The sequence below is a fragment of the Schistocerca nitens genome, chromosome 3 (assembly GCF_023898315.1).
Source record: "Schistocerca nitens isolate TAMUIC-IGC-003100 chromosome 3, iqSchNite1.1, whole genome shotgun sequence".
In the NCBI taxonomy this organism is placed as follows: domain Eukaryota; kingdom Metazoa; phylum Arthropoda; class Insecta; order Orthoptera; family Acrididae; genus Schistocerca; species Schistocerca nitens.
Window position 1 is genome coordinate 730,630,372 of NC_064616.1, and position 26,660 is coordinate 730,657,031.

The window sequence follows — 26,660 nt, forward strand, 5'->3', positions numbered from 1 at the left end:
TCGGACATTCAAACAAGCTACGATCCCCCTTGAAAACGTCTTTGGCAGATGGGGACAAAACGTTGGAGTTTAATGGAAAAGCCATACGATCATGGCATAATAGCCCGGAATATTTAATTTACCGCGACATTTCCGGCCGTGAAAGTTAAGATTTTACAATTCACTCATACGGTTATGAAGTACGTGGTGTGACTGACCTTCTTGATGGAACCGTAGCTGGTGCCGAGGAAGACGACGGTGTGCCGTTCGGTGGTGGCTACGGTGACCGACGTAAGCGACGTGTTGGGAAACTGGACGGCCGCTGGGCTCGTGATGGGCGCCACGCCAGAGATCTTCAGCCCCACTTCGCAGAAGTTGAGGATGTTGCCCGTCGTCTGCAACACGCAAAGCACGCCACATTGCAGAAAATCCACTTCGCTCCATTTTACAATAAAACAGCAACTAAGATAACACCGTCCACCGTCACCAAGTATAGCGCTGTCAGTGCTATACAGGGCGTCAGGAGGAAAGTTGCGTGCTATCAGGGGTGATAGTATTAGTGAGTCTGAAAAAAAAATCATATGAAAATATCTCTTGTTCTTAACAGTGCACGGGGAAACTTATGAAAAAATGGGGAACAGGACAAATGCAAGTAACAGTAAATGAAACACTGGGATCTAATATAATGTTTTGTTTAATTGTGTACATTTCCTCGCAAAAGAAGTTCAAAAACACCACTGACAACTGCAATGCATTTTGCAGCACTTGTAGATAACTGCTGGGCTGCTGATCTGAGCTCATTCGTACTGTACTTTATTTGAGCATATGCGTGTAAAATAGGAGCACACCATGCGTAAGTGAAGTGCGCCCTGAAATTCCAGTAAAGACAACACTACAAAGTCTGTCACTTTGGTTGGATTCGCATGTGAGTGCTAGTGAAGAAGAACATGCGACTGATGCTCGTGGTTTTCATACAGCTATGTATCGGATATCGTTAAGAAAAGGGCATATGTTCATTTGAAGTTTTTTTTTCAGAATCACCAACACCGCGTACCTTTCCTCCTGACCCGCCCTGTATCATACGCAGTCTTCTCTAGCTAGCTGTGCTAGCTGCAGACGTCACTCGCATTATACTGCATGTCACATGGCGTTTCCACTCTTCAGCACATCACAACCTGATAATTAGTATCTAATGGAATCTGAAACATTGTCTAATAACCCATCTGAAAGACATTTTGTAGTTTGTGGCCTCCATCTTCCGTATCTTGATTTTTAGCTGCATAGAGATTTGCTAAAGGAGATCATAAACTCTTAATAACTACATGTATAAAATCTATAAATCACTTATAAAGTATTTTCACCATTTAACAGTCAAACAGTTTTCCGTATTTTTTCTCGGAAACGCAATGAAAGCTATTATTGGCATTCTTCCACCTGTACCTATTTTTTGTTTCCGTGTCCGGAAACACACGGACATACTAAAAATGAAAACCATAGTGTCGATGAGCTCTTGTAATCACATACTATTTATATCATACTAAAGAGTTTGTACCTAATTTTTGAACAGCCATCACCATCATAAGGTGGAAAACTAATACCTATAAGAAATCAATTATTAATGAAGAAGTTATGACATGCACTGTTCTCTAATCTATATGTACATATAAAAAAACAAAACTGTATTATTCCAGATTAAGTCCTCTGAAAATCCTTCATAGCAATAGGCGAAACTTGTCTGGATAGGAATCGATACAGATTTCAGCAAGAAAAAGGAGTCTGAATTTATAAAACGAATATTTGACAGTAATCATAACTAAATACTTTGCTAAGAAGTTTTGCGCAGAAATTAAAAATTCCATCATATTGGATAGAACTGTGAGAAGTGACAATTTCGTGTTGTTGTCTAGTGACAAAGAAGCGAGCGAAATAATACTTTTGAAGTATAGTGCAAAATTCAGTACATGCTATTTTGTGCACATCCTTCGCTTTCGGAAAATTAGATTTAGGGAATCATTACATTGAGGAACATATGTTGGCGATTTCCAGAAGAAGCATCCACTAGGCACTCCAGTAAAATAATATACATTTTTGCCGCCTCAGCAGCAATATTTCCTTTTGATTCTGGTCAGTCAGTGTCTCTATACGATTAAATTAATCTCCCCGGTAAAAGATGAACTTTTTTGTATTGAACATCGAGATGTATGTGCTAATCCATCGCACCATGTTGCTCAATGTTATATCCTAGCCAGTAATGCCAACCGAGCCCGCTGCCAAAAAGGTTGGCAGCATCAAAGTCCGATCGCCGTCCGCATAGGCAGCGCCAGCGATACAGAAAATCGCCGCAAGTCTGCGCGCGCCACCGCTGGCTTCTGGCTTCTTAAGCGCTGGAGTCGCGAGCGCTAGGACAGTTCTGGATTCGCCGCTCAGTTGTATACTCGCCACCGAATTGTGTACCTGCTAGTCAGTTGTGTGTTCATCGCAGCAGAGTTGTTGTTTGTCGTCAGCCGACGCTGACCTAGCCGCACCGACTCGAACTAGACAGATTTCTGTAGACCATGTTCATCACTGTGTTCTGTATCGTCGTTAATAAAGATAAGTACCGACTTTCATTTAATCCGAGTGTTTGGGTTTTCATCTTTCTGTTCACTGTTCCAGCGGACCGGTCGGCCCGCTATTAAAAGTGTGGCGGTGACTTCGTAGGCCGTTTCTACAGCGAAGTGTTTGTCGCTACGAACGCCGCCACAAAACTCAATATCTGGAGACTTAAAGTTTATGATAGTTTCTTTGGAACAGGTTGCTGTTACTTCCACGCTTCGGTTAATTATCTAAAGATAGAAAAGGAAGGTACGACGACGCCAAAAGCTGACATTCCATACCATCCGGTAGCACTATGTTGTTGTTTCCCTAACGCCTTTTGAAGATATCAACCACTTACTGTATATAACGGCATTTTCGCTTATTTACAAGCTAAGTGGAAACTCGTGTCATAGGATATGAGGATCTCTGCTGATGATCTCTTAATGTTGTGCTATAGAGGTTTAATAGAAAGCAACATAGACGTCTGAAACAGAGAAGTCGCGCATTCAATTCACAATAATCATGGGTTTTGACGTAAGCAGATATCAGAAAAGAAGTCTACTCAGAGTCATAATACCAACTTTCCAGATGCTCGAACAATGAGGGCACAGCGTAGTCAGCCATGTGGCATCTGTTATCTTTTAATTTTGCTGAAGAATTAACGTGTCTTCTGCTGTGGTGTCATCAGAGCAGCATTAAATCAGTCACACAAGCATGTGAAAGGAAATCAAACGTAGGCTTTTTGACTCGCCATCCAATTTGCTGATTTAGGACTAATAACGAAAAATAGTGATAATCGTGGCAATGGGATTTAAACCCTGCTCGTCTCGAGTACGAGAGTAGTATTTTGCCACGGACTGTTATCATTAGATCAGCCGAAAGCCGGTGAAATTATATACACAAGCCACCCTAATTTCAAGGAAAAAATCGGTCCGTCCCAGAAGCGAATCTGACACTCAAAATGTGTGGCAAGCAGATATCAGTGAATTTGCAGCTCTGCGGATGTAGTCGTCAGCATCCGGGGCAGCCAGGGTTCGCACGGTCTCAGCCAAAGCCGGGGCTAATTTTCCACTCGAATGAACAATTTTAATTTCTGGTTTAGCGTCAATTTAACGCACCTCTATTACGCCGTAAAATGCGTATGTCATCGAAAGATTATCGCAGTCAATTTGTCATTTGCAAAGGCAGGGAAGCTTGTTTACGGAAAATTGAAACCTGGCTCCGAAGCCTGAGCCTGCTACGACCGCCAGGTATCAATTAGCACCAGGCAGGCCGGCAAATGAATCCACACAATGCATTTGTTTTGGCCATTGTCGTAGGACGCTGGAGTTCGCACTTATTATGTAGCATTTCCCGCACAGTCTCCTGCTCAGTTCAACGAGCCATCCACATTCGAAATACAGATTACTGTTACCTACTGTTTGCTGCAACAGGGTTAAAAAACTGCAAACCATATTGACCAAATATGAATGTAAATTGAAAGGAAAAATTAGTTTAGTTTGCTTTCAGATATTATTTATCCTTCTGCCCACACCTACTAGATGAAATGCAATCCTTGATCTCTCTCTGTCTTGTAAGGTGTCAGGCAAATCCAACACCTTCCATGGAAACCCTGACATGATAGCAAATCCGGCAGTATGTCACATAGCTCCGAATAAACCGTGACATTAAATTAACCAAAGTAATACGATCAATGAGTGAGCAAATGGAATACCACAGACTAACACAAGAACACCTAAATGCATGTCATACCTTCCCACCATGAAACAGACGCAGTTCCGAGGGAAGAAACGAGAACAGAAGCCGAGAGCTGAACCGCGTTAAGCTAGAAGGCCCTACGATAAGGGACAGACACCCACATCGCCGGCCAACCGCCAAAACCACCCCCCAGCCGATGTTAAAAGATAGAGCCCTCCAGAACAGTATAGATCTTACGATAACACTAAAAGGGCCACACCAGCTGCAAGTTTTAGCGTGAGACTTTTTCGCGTCTCTGTTACGTTGCAAACGTTAAAAACATTGCCCCACCACGAAAAGTATAACGTTTCTCATTGGATAGACAGAATTTTGTAGGCGGAGCTTAAGGTTAACATTGAGACCCTGATTGGTCAGTTGAAAACACAGTCAGATAGCTTTTTTAAAACCAACTACGGTAAATTGTAGTAAGGAGAAGTTAGGAGAGAGTTGCCTCTGAGACGGCGAGGAGTGTGGAGCTGTACCGCCCGCCGCCCCCTGACGCTGCCTAAACACCGACAAGGTAATGAACGCATGCGATGCCGCATTTTTGAGCGCATAAGGCTTCACTCAGAACTGCTGAAGTCTCATCTGTTACATCCCCTTTTTACGTAATACTAGTGTCGATCGTCAATTAAATCTCATGGTGTTCACATTTGCTACTTGAAGTAAAAATCTGAAACGCGATGATTTTTCTGTTATATAATTATTGAGAAGCCACACCAGCTACTGTAATTTACGACAAGTTAGATAAGTAATTAAAGATAATTGAGGGTCACTGTAGACCATTTTGATAGTTTTCTCTTTTATGAAACTTAACTTAAATCTAGATTATAGATGTGATATGGCATAGGTCACCCTTAGATCCATTGTAGAACTTGGAAACCCTTTCAGGGAATATTCGTTCACATTTTTGTTGAACGCAGTTGGTTTTTATCACCCTGTATTAAAATAATTCCTTTTATCAACAGTGCAATTTATAAACAATGTTTTGTGAGTAGAATAAAATTTCCAATGGCAAACTTAACTGCTTTTCCGACGTTATTTTACCAGCTAACTAAAAATAGAAAAGCCTTGAACCCCTTCCACTAAATTTAGTTAGTATTAAGATTCTTTTACAGGGAGTGCAGTGGAACTGACGTTGAAATCATTAAGTATTTGATTATATCATCGCTAGTCTCACTGAACTCTTCTGAACTCTTCGTGTCATGTGTGGTCTGGCGTCTCCTTACCAGCAACAGGTCCCAGGTTCAAACTAGTCAATTCCCTAAAAAACACGCTCAGAGCGCCGTTGCGCGAAAGTGGTAGGGAGACACGACTTAGAACAACAGACACCACGCAGAATGTTACAGTGTCAGCCTCTCACAAATATCTTTCAGCTGATGTATCTTTTAATCTTTTACATTACAAGAAGTATTCTCCTCAACTACTGCTTCTCTTCCTTAGTTAGTTACATGTTCCATACATCATATGAACTATTCTTTTATCGCCGGCCGAAGTGGCCGCGCGGTTCTGGCGCTGCAGTCTGGAACCGCGAGACCTCTACGGTCGCAGGTTCGAATCTTGCCTCGGGCATGGATGTGTGTGATGTCCTTAGGTTAGTTAGGTTTAACTAGTTCTAAGTTCTAGGGGACTAATGACCTCAGCAGTTGAGTCCCATAGTGCTCAGAGCCATTTGAACCACATTCTTTTATCGAAATAACGTGGAGCGAGTCAGTTTACACACACATTATTAGGGTTACCAATAATAAACACATTATTTTTTTAGTCCTACTGAAAGCTGGCTGTCCTATTTGCAATGATAATTCTAAGTATGTCATGGGCCACAAATATGAATTAATCTGTAAATCTGATAAATGTTCTCAAGCTTTGACATTGCCTTTATAATTATAGAGTTTGGAACTATGTTCGAGAATAGAGATGTTGGTCAGAGAGGTTAGCGTTTGTTTGTCAGAGCAGAGTCAGTGTGTGCCAATAGCAACTTCGTGCTAATGTTCTTGGCTTGAAATGGACGGAAGCTGGCATGCACTGGCTGGAGTCAGCATTATTTGGGGAAATTTTTGCAATATGATGTTTAAAGAGATATATTAAACAGAAAGATTATAATATTGCATGAATGAAAAAGATAACATTAAAAGTAGTGTAGTTTGTTACATCTGTAATTACTTAGTAAGCTGATTGTTATAACAGCGCCTATGGTTCAGATTTTTTATTAGGTCTTATTACGAAGTTATTTGGTTCTATCTTTCACTGCAGTGCTAAAGAGACATTTTGCGAAATAGTTCATGAGTGAGAAGTGTGGAAAGTTGTAGTCTTGCTATGACTTAATGAAGCCCAGTTAAAACAAAGTGTAGATTCAGTTATTTCTTTGTCAGTGAGATTAGTACCTGATTTTTCATTTGCATTCATAGTTTTATTTGACTGCGCACTCTCACTGCACATCGCGAGTTGTGTGTTGAGTAACATTTTCGAGTATTGATAAATCCCGTCCCGCATAACACATAGTTAGTACGGCGAGTGAAATTTAATTTTGTCAGTCAGATCATTATTTTATTTAAAAAAAAAGGTAAGCCATACATTTCATTATCATTGTAGTTCATATTCAGAGTCAGGCACAGTGAGTGTCAGAGTGCATTTACGAGGATAATATCAGTATAAGTTCAGTGGTTTAATGCGAGTAAAACATTTTATGAAAGTGCTACATTGTGATTTCAAACAAATTTAACAGCTAATGTCAGATAAGTTTCATTCAGTGATCATTCACTGTGTAATTACGATATTAGTTCTGGTACAGCAATTATTTTCTAAACTAACAAAGATTCGCAACAATCAGGGCCAACATTTAACACAAAGTCATTTTGTCACAGAGTCAGATAGCGTACGTAAATTTTATTGAAACACAGGTTTTTTTTTTCTCGCAGTCGCATTGTTTGACAGACCCGTTACTCTGGATTTCACGTCGTGTAGCGTCAATTTCACTTATTTCCATCCCAAATAAACTTCAGATACTTTCTGTCAACATTTCTCAATTACGCAGCTTTGCATATTTTACAGTCTGACTTCACAATTGTACGAGTATTAAAACATTTTAAAGGCTACATTCACTACCTATGTCACTAAACCTAAAAACTAGTTGGCTTCCTTTTCCACAGGCCACCAATTTTTTTAAATCATTGGTTGTGCCTATAATTATGAAAACGTCCGCATACCGAAAAGGCACCGAGCGAGGTGGCGCAGTGGTTACCACACTGGACTCGCATTCGGGAGGACGACGGTTCAATCCCGTCTCCGGCCATCCTGATTTAAGTTTTCCGTGATTTCCCTAAATCGCTTCAGGCAAATGCCGGGATGGTTCCTTTGAAAGGGCACGGCCGATTTCCTTCCCCATCCTTCCCTCCCCCGAGCTTGCGCTCCGTCTCTAATGACCTCGTTGTCGACGGGACGTTAAACACTAATCTCCTCCTCCTCCGAAAAGGCATGTGTCTTATTACGAGTGATACTCGGAACATAAGTTCTGATCGGTCGCGGAATGGAAACCACAGTGAAAATACGAAGAAGCTTTGCACAGATGTGTTTGGCAACGTCTCTAGCATGCCAGCCGATCGCGTCACATCGCTCTTTTCATATCTGAGCGCATAATGAGCACGTAAAGACGTCTACAAAATAGTGTCTTACGCCAAGTATTAGTGTCAGCTGCGACGTTTCGCCTGATTTCATGCAACTCCATACAACGCACCTCTCCTGCATTCCCTTCTGCAAGACAATTCTCGGCCGCACACTACAGCGGCAATGAAGACGCTCCTGCAGCGTTTTCGATGGCAAATGTCTGATCACACACCATACAGCTGGAACTTTGCTCCTTCTGTTTTTCATCTCTGCTCACATAAACCACTGGCTATGAAGACAACATTTTGGCAGTGGTAACGACCTGCAGACCAGCGTAGAGAACTGGTGGAAGGCACTGGCGGCTGAACCCTATGTCGACGGTATTGGAAAGTTGGTACAACCCTCCAAGAAATTTCTAGGTCGGCGACTGTGTAGAGAAGTAGCAAGAAGATGAAGCTGCCTATCCCAAATAAAATATTTTTTATTTTCGCTGTGGTTTCCATTTCGCGACCAATCGGACCTTACATTCCAAATAACCCTCGTATTTGACCATTTATCTTTCAGTGTAAGTTTGATGCTAATTATGTTTTCTTCCAACTGAATAACGAACATTTGCCGTGCGTTATTAATTTTAGAATAACAACAACAAAAATTAAATGAACAAATGCCTCACTCAAATGTTCTGCTTCAGCTTTTAAATCCTCCAATTTAACTAGCCAGCTCTATACAATGAATATTACGTAATTTGTCAACATCGATCGTACATCTCAGAATTAACCACAAGCTATACGTTTCCCTGGTTTCAAGAAAAGCGTGAAAGGACACTTTCTCTTGGCGGATAAGCAAAATGTGAACTCCTGACAGGCAAAAAAGCACAGCAGCATATTTTGGCAAACGCTGCGAATGGGGAGAGGAATGGGAAACCGTAGCTATGTGAGAGAAATCTGGTCAGAATTTCGAACCTGACACGATTTGCTGTTTACCAACTCGGCTTAAGTGAATTTAGGATGGATCCTTCACAATGAGTACGGAATTTTTCCCTACCACCGTAGGAAAAGCTGAGCTAGCGCTCAGTCTATAAAGTCTCCAGTATCTTCCTTCTGTACCTGCCTTACATTCATGTTTAAGCCGCTTTACAGGAGATACCGCAGCGCGATCGCAGTCTGTCAGATCGCTAAACGTACTTATGAGAGGATATGCACTTGTTCGGGGTACAGCATCAAATCATATTTTCATTTTGTTACACAGTAGTGGGCCCACTCCACATCCACACTAGTATGGGAACCAACACATTAAGTTCTACTGTCACCTTTTAGAAATGGCTAGTATGCCAGTGAAGGAGTCACAGGATACCCGTCTGTGACGCTCGTGCGTCTGGGTGCGATCACCCACTATTACGGCCCTGTTGAGAAGATAGATGAGAGAAAGCGATTAGAAGGCAGCGGTTTCAAGGGCAGAGGAAAGAAAGTGCCACGGCAAGCGCCGTAGAAAAAAAAAAAAAAAAAAACCGCTGTGACAGCATGGGCGGGTAGAAAGGGTATTGATGGATTCGTGCCAGTAACCAGAGTACATGCGTGGATGTTCAGAAATGTTGGCAGAGAGATGTTGCCGTTGTAGATGTGCTCCGACAATATCCCCTGGGCCAGCTGCAGCAAACTGTATTCGGACTGAAGATTAAATCACGTTTACGTGGCTTTACCCTTCAATTACAGCGTCGCTTATTATGGCATAAGGAACGTAGTTCGACAGACTGCTAGCATAAAAATTCAAACGCTCGGGAGTCAGTACCTGCTTGGTACTAGAATTCTTCCTCCTGACAATTAAAGTGACTTTCAGCTTGAGCAGTGCTATAAGAAAGAAAGAAAAAAGCAACTGATGTTTATGACTGAAGGGTACAAAAAATAAATTCTGTTTTTAGGTCAAGCATTTAATTCTGGCTCGTGTACTTCATTTATATGCAAAATGTCTCGTCGCATAATGCTTTGGAATTTATTTGAGAGTGCAGTTTCCCATCGCTGGAGGTGCTGATTCTCAACTCTGGGAAAGTGACAGTATCTTACACACAGGAGAACCGTGACTCGCAGGGCACTACGAAGTTCAGACAACTTTCGCTATGATTACTGCTCCCATACAGTAAACCGTATACAGCTTCTGCTTAGAATAATTGCATCAGGAAAGCACTAATTAGTAATCAGTGCTATAATATGGATTGATCTGGTCTTTCTACATGACTGTTTCTCTCTGTCTATATATTCCCGTTTTAACGCAGGCCTGTAATACATGACTTTCGAATTTTTTATTTTGTTTTCCGTAACAGCTACATATCCCTGCTGGTATATAATCAGATGGTTACCAGTATCTAGGGAGATGACGTTTTGCTTAAAACATTGGGATGCTATTCGGGACGAACAGAACAAAATTTAAGTTAGAAAGAGTTGCGAACATAGTTATGTATTGTACAGACAGCATTCCTGTCTGTGGAAATGAAGCGCGTTGTGCACCGCAAAACATCGTTACCAGTCACGGCGCTGATTTTTTAGTATTACATTATTATTATTATTTTACTGTTGAAATCACAAACATCTTCGAATCTTGTTTTCCTTTAATAAGTTATAGGTGAAACGTTAAACTGTTTTCTTTCTCCCTTAACACTATCATTTGGTGATAAGCTTTAAACTGTACTTTTTCTGAATAAACCAATGTTGAATCACCATGGCATACCTGTGAAAGGAAGATTCTGTATTACCATTATGTTGCTTTTAAAAGTATATCACTGCAAGGCGAAACTTGTGTTGAATTGCTATGGTATACTTGTAAAATAAGACTATGAATAATAATTATGTTGCTTTTAGAAGTATATCACTAAAAGGCGAACAGGCTAACGCAGACGGGCTATTTATTAAATTTATCAGCTAAAAATGAGGCACACAGATAATATCCTCACTCAGTTGTGATAACTAATAAAAACAGTGACTTTAACATGAAAACAAGTACATACATCCTAAGTTGGCCGCCCATCATCACGGCTGCTAGAAAGCATTCAGTGTAACTTCAGGAACTGGTGAAATCCTATGAATTTCAAAGCAACGAAACTAATAATGTCGAAGAATATCGCGCTGAGAAATGCCATATTTCCAATTATTTGTAACGATGCTGCAGTATTATTTCATAGGCGCGTTTGCGACTCGGCTAAAATTATCGGAATCATAGGTTGGATCGCTGAACGAAGTTAGGAAACCGATTCAATAACTTACGGTGAATTTCTTTTTCTGTCTCTGGGTAGACCGTAGGCGAATTTCAGTAATCTGAAGTATGGCATTTCCAAAAACATCACTAATCTCTGAAACCGAATTGAACGCTGTTGAAGTGAGACAATTTTTTTATGGACGGACTGTACAATCAGTTAAGAAGTACCATAGCGTTTTATGAATTTGTGCAGCTAAGAGTTCCGCCAATAGAGTAACTGAATGCTTTCATGCGCTGACTGCCATATGCCACGTATAAGTAAATATCTTAATATTTATAACCTCTCCGTTGATACAATCCAACTCCCACAGCATGAATAATGAACTGAAACGGAATACATTGAATCAAAACTCTTGTATAGGTGTCACAGCCCACGTATTTAAGTAAAGCTTTTGGCAGCCGATACATAGTCAAATAAAAATAAAGAACAGAACTAAAATATTACTCAATCGACTGGCACGCGTAAGCTGCGACGCTGTAACAGGCTTCTGTGTCGTTTGTGCGACCGCGAGCTGACATATCACCGGATCAAATACAAAATCTCGCGTGAGGACATGTGCTAAACTGCGTAATTTGTCAACTGAAATTGACATTAATGACGTCGACCGTGCTGCACAATGACAACGGGGGACCAGAAGCAAAAGGAACAATGACACGCTCAAGGGGCGGACAATTACATTATTCTCTGACTCCAGTGCGGTAGCAACCAAAACCAGATATGAAATTCGTCATGGCTTACATCGTCTACTATGAGAAAAAAGAATGCATAATTCGTATTTTTTTAACTATCCTACTGAAATTTTGCTCTAGGTGTGTCTTAAAATTACTAACGAAGGAAAATAAAAAAAAAATTGCTTTCGTTTAGGACAAATCGCACCCTCAAAACAGACGTCAAATTACAGTTACACTTAGTAACAATGCTCGAGGCATAAAATATCGTTATAAATTGAAGAGAGTTGCGAGCTTCAGATACGGTTATGGTGGCTTGAAAGCGGATACTTGAGATGAGAAACCTCCCCCCCCTCCCCCCTCTGTCCGCAATAAGTCCGTGCATTAGTCATTTGGAATATAGCGGTGAGTTAGCCAAGGATTCAAAGCTGCTTGTGCGATTGACAGTATATGGCCTGGGGTGCTTTTTTGGTGTAGAGTGACCCAAAAGTCCATTAACATTTGAAAATGCACTAATTCACGGAATAACGTAGCTAGAGAAGCAAAACTTGACACATATGCCTGAAGCGATATGGGGTTTTATTGAAACGAAAAGCGAGTGAATAAACCGGGCAAGAGATAGCGCTGGACAGCAACACATCAGTGACACCGCGTGAGAATAGTGTACGAAACGAGCTGTAGTGAGAGACGGAGTCAGATACGCCAGTAAACACAGCATGTTGACTCTGACAGAAAAGGCTCTGTTAGTGAAGCTTTACTATCAGAATGGGGAATCCGCTACAGCAGCTTTACGATCCTATCGGCGTAAGAAGGGTATTCGAACAGGTAAAGGTCCTGTGACAAGTGTAGCTGTGAAGAAAATGATCACGAAGTTCGAAGCCACGGGTTGTTTAGATGATCGCCCCCGCAGTGGGCGACCGGACACAAATGCTGCTGCTGCTGCTGCACGTGAGAAACATCTCTTGCACACATCGTCTGGTGAGGAACGGGTGCTGAACCACCACGTCCGTCATGCGTGGCTTCCCTGGTCGCCAGATCTCAATCCGGGTGATTATTCGTTGTCGAGTTACCTGAAGTCGCTAGTCTACCACAATCCTCCGATCTCGTTAGGGATGCTAAAAGACAACATCTGACGGCAATTTTTCACCATATATACTGATATGCTAGACAGTTTTGTTCCAACATTGTCCCTCGAACACAATTATTGTTGATGAATGACCGTAAAGAACATCGTGTTTGCTAAAAATCAATTGTTATGCTAATTGTTGCTTTTGTATAATGTGAAGCGCCATCTTTTGGTCATTGAGTGCACTTTTTTTCTTTCAGTAAAAACTCATGTCATTTCAATGATGTGTGTCAATTTTTACCTCTCTGTGAGGTAATGGTTTGTGGGCAATGGTATTCCTGAAATGGACTGGCCTGACCCGAACTCAGTGGAACACCTTCGGGATGAGTCAGAACCACAGCGTCCTACGTTTTACCTCTCTACCTACGTTATTCCGTGAAGTATTGAATTTTCAAATGCTAACGGAATTTCGCTACAGAAGAATGTTGAATATTAGGTAGGTAGATCATGTAACTAATAAGGAGGTATTGAATAGGATTGGGGAGAAGAGAAGTTTGTGGCACAACTTGACTAGAAGAAGGGATCGGTTGGTAGGACATGTCCTGAGGCATCAAGGGATCACAAATTTAGCATTGGAGGGCAGCGTGGAGGGTAAAAATCGTAAAGGGAGACCAAGAGATGAATACACTAAGCAGATTCAGAAGGATGTAGGTTGCAGTAGGTACTGGGAGATGAAGGAGCTTGCACAGGATAGATTAGCATGGAGAGCTGCATCAAACCATTCTCAGGACTGGAGGCCACAACAACAACAACAACAACGGAATTTTGATCACCCTGTATTTCCAGTAACGGTTTAGATGGTATTTCTGAGCAACTTTGTTTGCAACACCTGATAATCCACTGAAGTTGACAACAAATCTGAGCCGGCCGGGATGGCCCATCGGTTCTAGGCGCTACAGTTTGGAACCGCGCGACCGCTACGGTCGCAGGTTCGAATCCTGCCTCGGCCATGGATGTGTGTGATGTCCTTAGGTTAGTTAGGTTTAAGTAGTTCTAGGTTCTAGGGGACTGATGACCTTAGAAGTTAAGTCCGATAGTGCTCAGAGCCATTTGAACCATTTTGAACACATCTGAGACAGTGTGCGTCAAAACTGTAGCTCGTTTAGGATTCACGAAATTATTTCGCTACTGTATCTGAATCTCAACGAACGTCTTGGAGATAGAATACAGACGGGACACACGGTCCAGATTTTGTGCCGGGGAAACCCAATTGGTCACTAACGCTAAACGACTGTGAAGTCGGCCGGGGTGGCCGAGCGGTTCTAGGCGCTACAGTCTGGAACCGCGCGACAGGTACGGTCGCAGGTTCGAATCCTGCCTCGGGCATGGATGTGTGTGATGTCCTTAGGTTAGTTAGGTTTAAGTAGTTCCAAGTTATAAGGGACAGATGACCTCAGAAGTCAAGTCCCATAGTGCTCGGAGCCATCTGTACTGTGAGAATGTGACGGAGAATGCTCGAATAAAATGACAATGGGTATGTTGATTCGTTATCCTTGATATTTAATGTGATATAGCTGCCATGAGGGAGCCTGAACACTCCGCTGCCTTGGCACGGGAATCGAATACTTAGGGCAGCGCGCGGATGTCCCCACCGTCGGCAGTTCCTCTGGCAGTCGCTTCAGCTGCCGAAGGCGTTCACGGATTGGCTGCCGGCAAACGGAAGCTGTCGGCCGGCCTGACAAGTAGGGACTCTCATTTGGTATATCGGACGCGGCCATCCCATAAGCTCCCCATCAGTGACAGGAGCGCTCTTGAGGGGTTGGCGGGTTTAATCATTCAGACCAGTGCACGCGATCGATGGTCGCAGATGTGGCGCTTGTTCTGCGGACAGGAGGGCTCCCCCTGCGCTAGTTGGGCTCTGCTCAACAATCGCTGCCGCAGAATGGACTAGCCATTGGTATTCACTAGGCTTCACATTTCGCTGCAAGCGATATTTTTAGCCTCGTACAGCTTTAAAACGCAATATAACCGTTTTCTAATGAACATAAAAGTTCGATTACGCTTTCGCAACGCAAGAACGCTTACGGTTTACAGACATAGGGTGAATTATGTTATACTCGTTTTTAATGTAAGTCACTCACTGCTTTTTTATTTCAACCCAAGAAAATACCTCTGTTAGTGGCCCGCGGTCCTAAAAACACAAGGACGTCAATTTTATTCAAATGGTTCAAATGGCTCTGAGCACTATGGGACTTAACATCTGAGGTCATCAGTCCCCTAGAACTTACAACTACTTAGACCTAACCAACCTAAAGACATCACACACATCCATGCCCGAGGCAGGATTCGAACCTGCGACCGTAGCGCTCGCGCGGTTCAAGACTGAAGCGCCTAGAACCGCTCGGCCATATAGGCCGGCCAATTTTATTGCCTCAGGAAAATTAACTTAAGAAATTCATGGCAATTTCAAAGTAACAACGTGTGTAGTAAATTTTAAAACAGAGAGAAACATTTCACTGGCTAATTCCTGCGAAAAGTACGAACTGTACGACCGTCTTGATGTAAAACCCTTATGTGGTTTTAGTCAAAGATATTTCGGCTAAGTTTTTCTCAAAGCGGTCCTTCATATTCTACATAATAATAATAATGATAATAATAATAATAATAATAATAATAATAATCTACAGGACTGATTTTTGTTGGACAAGGACGAGTCATTTGAAGTAAAGCGATCAAAGTTACAATCGAGAAGTGCAGAAGACCCATAATGCAGACTCTGTAAAGAAACTGAGGAAACAATCGATGACACCTTGAGCTGTCGCAATGACCCACTGGAACTTATGTCAAAATTACTATCTTCCATTTGCAAAGTACTGACTGGACCACAAGCTAGAAAAATTGTCGAAAATGAATATACCAAATGACTGTGGGTCTTCAGACTTCTGACAGACAGATTGTTGGTGTTATGAAGAAAAATAAAGTATGTGTGCATCACTGACGTTGCCGTCCCAAGTGATAGTAGAATCGACGAGAAACATCCGGAAAAGCATGCCACATACCAGGGCTTGAAAATAGAATTACACTGCTTCTGGGATAAACAAGTAAAAGTAGAATCAGGCGTTCTCGGCGGACTGGGAGCGGTGCCAAAATATCTTACTACGCACTTCAAAACCATTGACACTGATCTGCAAAAACCCACTTTACTGTGATCTGTACTGATACATCACGCAGTCACAGACGCGTGGGAACGTCCGATTAGCGATAAAGTACGAAATCCAGCACAGTGATCTTATGTGCAGCGTATACTGTTGTATTAATACTTAAAAAGTTTATTTGTAGCTAATAAGTATATTGTCCTACACTGTAACTCACTGAACAGTGTGTGGCGAAGGCTACTTCGCACCATGCACCCCCATCCCCTCCCTATCATCGTGAGTTGGGTTTACCGCGATCTCCCTCAATCACTTCAGATGAAAGCTAGAATGGTTCTTTAAACTGGTAATGGCCACTTATTTCTCCAGTCCTACTTCAAATGAAGCGCTCAGCTTTAAAGACGAACCGTTTAAATCTTACTTTGCTTCTTGCCTTTCCCTTCCTAATTGTTTTGCTGTACAAAGCGCGTTCTGGTCTGTCTCAGCTTGTCCTTATGGCCCTTACACGAAATATGCAAAAGACAAACTATAATTTAGTATTTAACCGAAACAGTGCTTCTCTATACTTCCCCAACAATGCTGGTAATAATTCCTGTTCCATTAGTGAGTGGAGTAGAGAAAAATGATTCTTCTCCCTGTTAACACTGTTCTGCACTTACAGAGTCGAAAAGTTCGGGTCTGTTTGTTATATGTAGGTCCAAGATGTTATCTCCACGAGTCGGTTCTCTGTTTAATTGCTCGAGATAATTTTCGGATAGTGCACTCAGTATAATGTCACTCGATGCTCTGTCCCTACCACCCGTCCTAAACATCTGAGTGTCCCAGTCTATACCTGGTAAATTGAAATCTCCACCTAAGACTATAACATGCTGAGAAAATTTATGTGAAATGTATTCCAAATTTTCTCTCAGTTGTTCTGCCACTAATGCTGCTGAGTCGGGAGGTCGGTAAAAGGAGCCAATTATTAACCTTGCTCGGTTGTTGAGTGTAACCTCCACCCATAATAATTCACAGGAACTATCCACTTCTACTTCACTACAGGATAAACTACTACTAAGAGCGACAAACACGCCACCACCGTTCGCATGCAATCTATTCTTTCTAAACACCGTCTGTGCCTTTGTAAAAATTTCGGCAGAATTTATCTCTGGCTTCAGCCAGCTTTCTGTACCTTTAACGATTTCAGCTTCTGTGCTTTCTATCAGCGCTTGAAGTTCCGGTACTTTACCAATGCAGCTTCGACAGTTTACAATTACAATACCAATTGCTGCTTGGTCCCCGCATGTCCTGACTTTGCCCCGCACCCTTTGAGGCTGTTGCCCTTTCTATACTTGCCCGAGGCCATCTAACCTAAAAAAACCGCCCAGTCCACGCCACACAACCCCTGCTAGCCGTGTAGCCGCTTGCTGCGTGTAGTGGACTCCTGACCTATCCAGCGGAACCCGAAACCCCACCACCCCATGGCGCAAGTCGAGGAATCTGCAGCTCACACGGTCGCAGAACCGTCTCAGCCTCTGATTCAGACCTCCACTCGGCTCTGTACCAAAGGTCCGCAGTCAGTCCTGTCGAAGATACTGCATATGGTGAGCTCTGCTTTCATCCCGCTAGCGAGACTGGCAGTCTTCACCAAATCAGATAGCCGCCGGAAGCCAGAGAGGATTTCCTCCGATCCATAGCGACACACATCATTGGTGCCGACATGCAGATGGGTGCACCCTGTACCCTTCATGGCATCCGGAAGGACCCTTCATCTGGAATGACTCCCCCCGGTATGCATACGGAGTGCACATTGGTTTTCTTCCCCTCTCTTGGAGAGCGGATTCTTCTCATAGCAAGTGGAAGTGGGTGGTGTGGTAAGAAATCGGTTTACTACATTGGTATACTTCCGTAAAGTGAAAAATAACTGCTGAAGAGCAGACTTAGCAGACAGGGTGTAGCAAACGCGGCAGTGCGACTTGGTGGTCAGACTGTAATGGAAGAATCCTGTAGGTCAACACACGGACACAATGGCAGGTACTGTATAAGTACAGCCGTGTAATCTGCAACCTTCTCCCCGCTACCTATATCCTCATTTCACAATCGTTTTTGTACAGTAAAGCCGGTTCAGCAGTGCGCGGGGCAATGATTACTTGTCGTAAACTTTCTCCGTTATCAAAAGAGAAGCTCGTCCATCTCTTAGCGTTTTCATACGAGATGTTTTTGGGTCTTCTGCAGCACACATATATGCTATTATGCCGAACTATTAGACGTTAAATACACAGACAAATTTTCATACGTGAAACTTGTGCCCTGCGGTATCTGCGTCTTACTGACTCCGTCGTTCCACGCTACTGGGAATACAGCATGGCTGACCACAAGTGATGCTTGGTGGATCTGTAAAGCAACGAAAGACCTGCCACGCTTCTTCTGAGGATATGCATGCTATTTTTTGTTTAGTAACATCAGATAAGATTACCATGCTTCACATTTAAACGTATTATGTCTGTGATCTTCAATATATCGAGCGATGGTAAGAGAAAAGATACAGCGTTGTTACGGTTTTATATCCACATTTCGGTAATATTTTCGAGGTAAAAAAAGAAAACGTTCAAAATAGAGTAACCCAGGATTTTCTGGTTCTCAAACTCAATAGACGTTGCGTTTTGTTTCTAGTCTAGTTGTTCTATGTTCGTAGAAGAGAGAGAGAGAGAGAGAGAGAGAGAGAGAGAGAGAGAGAGAGAGAGAGGTTCGGGGTGGGTGGTAGAGAGAGAGAAACAACGTAACACACCTACTCTGTGCTGAATTACTAAAGTATGAGTGATGTTCTCATTACCCTAGCTTCTTACAAGTATGTGATATTTCACTCAACGTTTCTGTCAGAAATGATTCCTGAGAAATGTTACAGCACATCACCGCGAATCACCATGTGATGTGTTAAGAGGGCACTTATTTAACGACTATCATTACCTCCATCCCTGATCCGTTTGCGGACATCTTTACATCTGCTACATCTAAGTTCTTTGTCCACAGCCCACATGTTTGTATGTAAACTTAGTGTATTTCACGAGTGCACATCATAATAGTGAAATATGAAGCTATACTTGGTAAAACTGAAATATGGACGTGAAAATGACCATAAGTGTGTAACTAAGTGGCAAAACTATCACCACAGCATGACTGTAATAATGGTGCTTCATCTTTATGTAAGTACAGATATATTTACGTCAAATGCTGCCTTACCACTTACAATTGTCCAACTTGTATTTGTGCAGTCAACAGAAAATAATTTTTTTGTATTTATACAGTGATCTCCAACAGTACAAACATGTACATGAATGTATAAACACCTGAAGATGGGCGCAAGCCTGAAACCGGTCATGTGACAAATAAATAACGTTTTCTTGTGACTGGTAGCGGATATTTTTCTACACCCAAATAAAGGAACAGTCACGGAGTTCGACAGCATCCACTATGGATAAAATTCAACAGTGTGAGTGATGGACAAACCGGATTATTTATGCACTGGACAGGCTTGATGTCAGGTATTTTCTCTGCCTCGTCATGAGTGGGTGTTGTGTGATGTCCTTAGGTTAGTTAGGTTTAAGTAGTTCTAAGTTCTAGGGGACTGATGACCATAGATGTTAAGTCCCATAGTGCTCAGAGGCATTTGAACCATTTTTGAACCAGGCTTGATGATACCGGTAATAATAAGGCATTCAGTGTAATGGCGATGTGAAGCTTGTATTGTAATCAAAGATATTTGCAACAGATATTATCATATAGAGAGCGTGAAAGAAGTACGGAATTTTCGTACTTCAAAGATATCAAAGGAATGTTCTATCAGAATGAATGGGTTTTGTGTCATATGTTTACAAATACTTTAATTCTCTTTTAGGTACCAGGAACAGTCTCATGAAGTTGATGCCGCTGTTTATCTGACATTCGGTATTCGGAAAAGGCAGGAGTTAATACAGAAATCTGGTATTTTCCTAGCAAGGGATCAATAAACTATATCCTTCGTTCTTTGTGTAGTGCGGGCTGTTTAATAATGACGGAATGTAGAGTAAGCGACTTTTCGACGAAATACCAGGTGAACTGTTACTTGGGCAGAGGTAGTTCTAATTGGGAATATTTGTGAGGGGACTTACTAGTTGCTCCATGTACCTTACAACCAATAATTTCGAGAACAATATGACACAAACAAAAAATCTAAAAGACTAGTGTGTGTAAAAATGTATTTTTTGTGTGTATGCAAAGCAAAGGTGATGACTTTTTCCACATTGGCAGTATACCTATGTCACTACCGATCAATGGTAAACGCGTATGTCTTACAAGTAAGAGAGAATAACTTTATCTACGAATTTCTTCCAACAGCTGGCGGCAATTTACGGTATCCATCAGCTAAGGATAATGATGATGCTACTTTAGTTTCAGTTCAAGTGTCTTATCTCTCAGATTTCTCCAAACTGTACAACTTCCGGTTATATTGTCATAAAGGTTTCAGTCAGGGATGGTAGTTTGCGTGGTATGTTGCGACATTCCCAAAAATAAATGTACGAGTAATTTTCAACAGGATGATCTTAAAAACACAAGACGGTTACTATTCGTTCAATCTTATGCGTTACCATTAGCTTCAAGTAGCATATGATGTGAGGACATTCGTACCTACAAAGGAAAATTGGGACTATTAACAGTTAATTACTTTAAAACCTTCCTGTGATCATTATTACATGAAGCGTCATTAGCCCGGAGGCGAGGTTCAGCACGTGCTGCGCCACATCTCCGTAAACAAACAAATTATTACGATTTCTCTGTGGCGAAGTGTTAATTGAAATACAGGGTGAGTCACCTAACATTACCGCTGGATATATTTCGTAAACCACATCAAATACTGACGAATCGATTCCACAGACCGAACGTGAGGAGAGGAGCTAGTGTAATTGGTTAATTCAGACCATACAAAAATGCACGGAAGTATGTTTTTTAACACAAACCTACGTTTTTTTTAAATGGAACCCCGTTAGTTTTGTTAGCACATCTGAACATATAAACAAATACGTAATCAGTACCGTTTGTTGCATTGTAAAAGCCCGCATCTCGTGGTCGTGCGGTAGCGTTCTCGCTTCCCACGCCCGGGTTCCCGGGTTCGATTCCCGGCGGGGTCAGGGATTTTCTCTGCCTCGTGATGGCTGGGTGTTGTGTGCTGTCCCTAGGTTAGTTAGGTTTAAGTAGTTCTAAGTTCTAGGGGACTTATGACCACAGCAGTTGAGTCCCATAGTGCTCCGAGCCATTTTTTTGCATTGTAAAATTTTAATTACATCCGGAGATATTGTAACCTAAAGTTGACGTTTGAGTACCACTCCTCCGCTGTCCGATCGTGTGTATCGGAGAGCACCGAATTACGTAGGGATCCAAAGGGAACGGTGATGGACCTTAGGTACAGAAGAGACTGGAACAGCACATTACGTCCACATGCTAACACCTTTTTATTGGTCTTTTTCACTGACGCACACGTACATTACCATGAGGGGTGAGGTACACGTACACACGTGGTTTCCGTTTTCAATTACGGAGTGGAATAGAGTGTGTCCCGACATGTCAGGCCAATAGATGTTCAATGTGGTGGCCATCATTTGCTGCACACAACTGCAGTCTCTGGCGTAATGAATGTCGTACACGCCGCAGTACATCTGGTGTAATGTCGCCGCAGGCTGCCACAATACGTTGTTTCATATCCTCTGGGGTTGTAGGCACATCACGGTACACAGTGTCCTTTAACGTACCCCACAGAAAGAAGTCCAGAGGTGTAAGATCAGGAGAACGGGCTGGCCAATTTGTGCGCCCTCCACGTCCTATGAAACGCCCGTCGAACATCCTGTCAAGGGTCAGCCTAGTGTTAATTGTGGAATGTGCAGGTGCACCATCATGCTGATACCACATACGTCGACGCGTTTCCAGTGGGACATTTTCGAGCAACGTTGGCAGATCATTCTGTAGAAACGCGATGTATGTTGTAGCTGTTTGGACCCTCCAATGAAGTGAGGACCAATGAGGTGGTCGCCAATGATTCCGCACCATACATTTACAGTCCACGGTCGCTGTCGCTCTACCTGTCTGAGCCAGCGAGGATTGTCCACGGACCAGTAATGCATGTTCCGTAGATTCACTGCCCCGTGGTTTGTGAAACCCGCTTCATCGGTACGCATGACACTACTTTGACTCAGTCCGCCGGCTCTCGCAATGTCCCGTGTACTCATGTGTGGGTTCATGGCACAGCAGCTAACACACCAACTGCACCCGCTTCTCCTGTGACGGGTCTGTTACGGACCCGTTTGCGTGCTACGACAATACCTGTTGCATACAGTTGGCGGTAGATGTTTTGCAATGTGCGGCACGTTGGATGCTCTCTGTCCGGGTACCGTTCTGCATACACCCTGCAAGCTTCAGCTGCATTTCGTCGACACTCGCCATAGATGAGTATCATCTCTGCCTTTTCAGAGCTCGAATACACCATGGTCACAGTTCCTACAACACTACACTATCACAGACGTCTGGTAACACGGTGTACTACAGCTGGTCTGCGTGCGGAGACGAATGCAGAATAACAATAGCAGCAAGCGCTACATGCGGACACTGCGACAGCTAGACCAAACCACAACAGTGCACTACAGCCACACTCGTAAACACGGTCGTCATCGTAAACATGTCCCTGCGGATGCTGCTCGCCGACCGTGGCCCGTGTTTGTTACAACACGCAACTGAACGTCGGAGGTTTCAAGCGTCAATTTTAGGTTACAATATCTCCGTATGTAATTAACATTTTACAATGCAACAAACGGCACTGATTACGTATTTGTTTATATGTTCAGATGTGCTAACAAAACTAACGTGGTTCCATTTAAAAAAACGTAGGTTTGTGTTAAAAAACATACTTCCGTGCATTTTTGTATGGTTTGTATTAAACAATTAGACTAGCCCCTCTCATCACGTTCGGTCTGTGGAATCGATTCTTCAGTATTTGATGTGGTTTTCGAAATATATCCAGCGGTAACGTTAGGTGACTCACCCTGTATACCAAACTATGCTATTATGTTCGCAGTTTTAATCGTTAATAGTGTGAAATTATTTAATTACTATCTGTACTTCTCGGTAAATATGCTGGCATAAAGCAGAGACGCTGTAACTATTAACGTTCATATTATGGTTTTAAAGAATTCTTGGTCAATACTGTCCTCATAATGCTAACGGTAGCCAGTGAAAAGTTACAATATTGGTAACAACCAAGTGTAGCCACATGACACTCAGTAAAAAAGTGGTTTTCCTTAGTATGAGATGCGTTATAATCCGTCTTCGCTGCGTAAGGCAGAAAAACACAACAAAGGACAATATGGGTTGCGGTGTGTAGTGATGTCTACCGCTCGAAGGCTATGAATAAACGTCGATAGTGTCTTTTGTTTGTTACCGAAGTGCACATGAAAATACTGAGTAACTGGAAACGGAAAATCAGAAAATGGCTCTGAGCACTATGGGACTTAACATATATGGTCATCAGTCCCCTAGAACTTAGAACTACTTAAACCTAACTAACCTAAGGACAGCACACAACACCCAGCCATCACGAGGCAGAGAAAATCCCTGACCCCGCCGGGAATCGAACCCGGGAACCCGGGCGTGGGAAGCGAGAACGCTACCGCGGAAAATCAGAAAGCTTTAGAATATCCACGTAGTTTTCTGAATGCCAACTGTAATCAAATGTGGATAAATGCGATGTGACACTCATAAAAAATGGTTCAAATGGCTCTGAGCACTATGGGACTTAACTTCTGAGGTCATCAGTCCCCTAGAACTTAGAACTACTTAAACCTAACTAACCTAAGGACATCACACACATCCATGCCCGAGGCAGGATTCGAACCTGCGACCGTAGCGGCCGCGCGGTTCCAGACTGTAGCGCCTAGAACCGCTCGGCCATTCCGGCCGGCGTAACACTCATAATAATGAAAGAAATCCAGTCAGTTGAGTTCACACCAGTGATTTGCAAACTGGAGCCCGTCGTATCCGCAAAATATCTAAGCATTACGCGATAAAGTGATATAAAGTAGGGCAAAGATATTAAATCAAATGGACGACTCATATGTATTGAGGAAGTTATGGAACAATGCAGCAGCAATGAATGCTACTCAGAAAACCTTATGGTACATATTCTTGAATACTGTTGGATGTTTGGGTGTTCATCAGATCAGGTTAAAGGAGGAAATCGAAGGAATTCACAGGCACGTCAATAGATTTGTAAGCATCTGGTTAAGTCAAAACGAGAGAGTTGCGGAGATGCTAAAGAATGGTACGTGATGATCTATGGAAAAAAGACATCATTCTTTTCCACAAACCCAAAATTAGAAAGACAACAGGGGAGATAGATCTACTGTGTCCAGCGGAAGTACTCAAGAAGAAGGGTAGGGTTAATGCACGAAGTTCAGAGGCATATTGTCCGTCAGCTTCCACTCAAGTGGAAGAGATACATTACGGCCTGAAGTACCCTCTACCATGCACAACGACGGGTTTTGGGGTGAATGCAGATATAAGACTCTGTAAGATCAGTACTGCATGTCGCACATGAATTCGAACTTGAATTTCGCTTTCGCAACTTGTCTAAAATACAGCGCTTGGATCTGGAACGAAAAATTAGAGTTCCATACGATTTCTTTTCCGTATCTGTTTCTGAGTAAAATTTCTCAATGAAGCAGCTTCTCAGTTGGGGTCTTGCAGCGGAGTTGACTGGACTTTAGAATGTGATATTCTTCCCTTCATTTGTAATTAATGTTACGTAGCAGAAATTCTCTCGTGTTATGCACCAACCAACCATCTCTGATAACAAGAACTCATTTGAAGAACGTAGACGTTCGTGGCTATTGTCGAAGATTTTAAATTTTCTTGAACGTTTGTCCGCATCATTGTCGTATAATTATGCAAGCATGACGCGATCCAAAAAGTTTTAACATCATTAACTCAATCGGTACCCTCAAAATAGCATTTTACATTGGAAGTCGATTAGTAATATAAATAAATTACTGAAGGGTATCCAGAAACACTGTTTTATTCTGGCGTAAATTAATGCTCTGACAAAGAGTTGCTTATGATTAATTAAAATAAGTATTTTTTGTTGTAAGACAGTTAAATTCAGTGCAACTTCGATGTATTAAAACAGTGAAACAGTTAAATATAATTTTTAATCAAGGAATGCGAAATATTAAAATTATTTTGAAATATTATGCTCAGGTTAACTGACACAGAGTTAAATGTGCAGGGTATTTCTGTTGTAATCTAAATAAACTGTCTTTCGAGAGAGAAAATTTGATTGCAAGAGAGGCGCTGTCGCTTCAAAGAACTTTGAGACAATTTTTCGATACTGTTGTAATAATGCCTTTGAGAACACAGACAACAATATCTGCCTGATCGCAAGATGTTCCTTCATAAAACTTTGATTTTGCTGTTCAAACGTACATAATAAGGACGCCAGGAAAAAATTTCATATCATTACATTTCAGTTTCTTTAAACTGAGCACCTCAGAGTAGCAGTGGCATATTGAAATTACGGTGGGAGGTTGTGACCCACGTAATTTTCAGGAATGCCTTTATTATCTGAGGCTGTGGCAGTCAGTCTGCGTCCCTTTTTTTTCATCAAAATAACAAAGAATGTCAGTAGTCCAGCGGTTGGCTGGGGACCGTTCCTCGGTGGCCAAGACCTGAGGTGGCGTAGTGAAAATGGCGCTGGTGTGTGGGGGTTGGGCAGAGGTCACACTCGGCTGGAGCGGATGGGGCTTAATCCTTTTACCCGCACTGAAGTTGGCGGACGGTTTCCCCATTTGTCCCGGTCTCAATGTGGGCGGCGCCCGGCGCCGTTCTCTTCCAGGCCGCTGCGTGTACTGCCAAGGCGCCCACAACTCACTCCAAGCGCTGCCAGCTCTCATTGCCTCATGTTTATAAACACCGCACGTCTCTTAGCTGCCCTTGATCCGATATTTATAGTAAACTCTTTTGTTCTTTTAACTCACAGATTCTTCGCACTCGACTCATTGTCGAGAGAAGTGAAATTCAAACTCGCGTACTGTCGTTCTGACATACGCTCCACTATATCTCTCTGAACCATTTCAGGCCCGTGTAAGCGTAGTTAAGCCGTGGGACTTGAAAACGCACGTGGACGAGGAGCTGGTGACGTCACACCGTGAAATTCCACGTACCAATACACTGCGGAGAGTGAAATAAATAATCTAGCGTGTCAGTTTTTTGGCTCTTGTAGAGGATCGTGGCCAGTGAGATGCGACATCGTTTTACGTAACAAGCAGAACATGGAAGCGCCATATTTTATGGCATTAAACTTGGTACCTGGTGGGTTTACTTTCTCATAAAGTACGTGATATGAACGTAAGCTGTTTCAAAGCATCAGAAAATTGAGGATCTCTAGAAAACACATCATTTTAGCTACGATTTGTTATAATGAAATGAGAGGAAAGTACACATTGGTACGTAAAAGCTTTATGAAGTTGATGTTTTTAGCGTTATAAATTGTGTGCTACAAAAGTATACCGCTTCGATGCTATGACAGAATGATAACCTATCAACATCGTGTCTTTTTGGTACAATTTACATGCTAG

At 42.4% G+C, this 26,660-nt stretch overlaps 1 protein-coding gene across 1 annotated transcript in view; it reads right to left on the minus strand.

The window, feature by feature from the left end:
• Window positions 1-26,660, minus strand: part of LOC126249408 (plexin-B) — a 1,292,451-nt gene that overhangs the window by 756,150 nt on the left and 509,641 nt on the right. Inside the window, exon 3 of the mRNA XM_049951062.1 lies at window positions 198-374. Coding sequence (XP_049807019.1) covers window positions 198-374 — 177 coding nt within the window. The remainder of the gene's footprint in view (window positions 1-197; window positions 375-26,660) is intronic.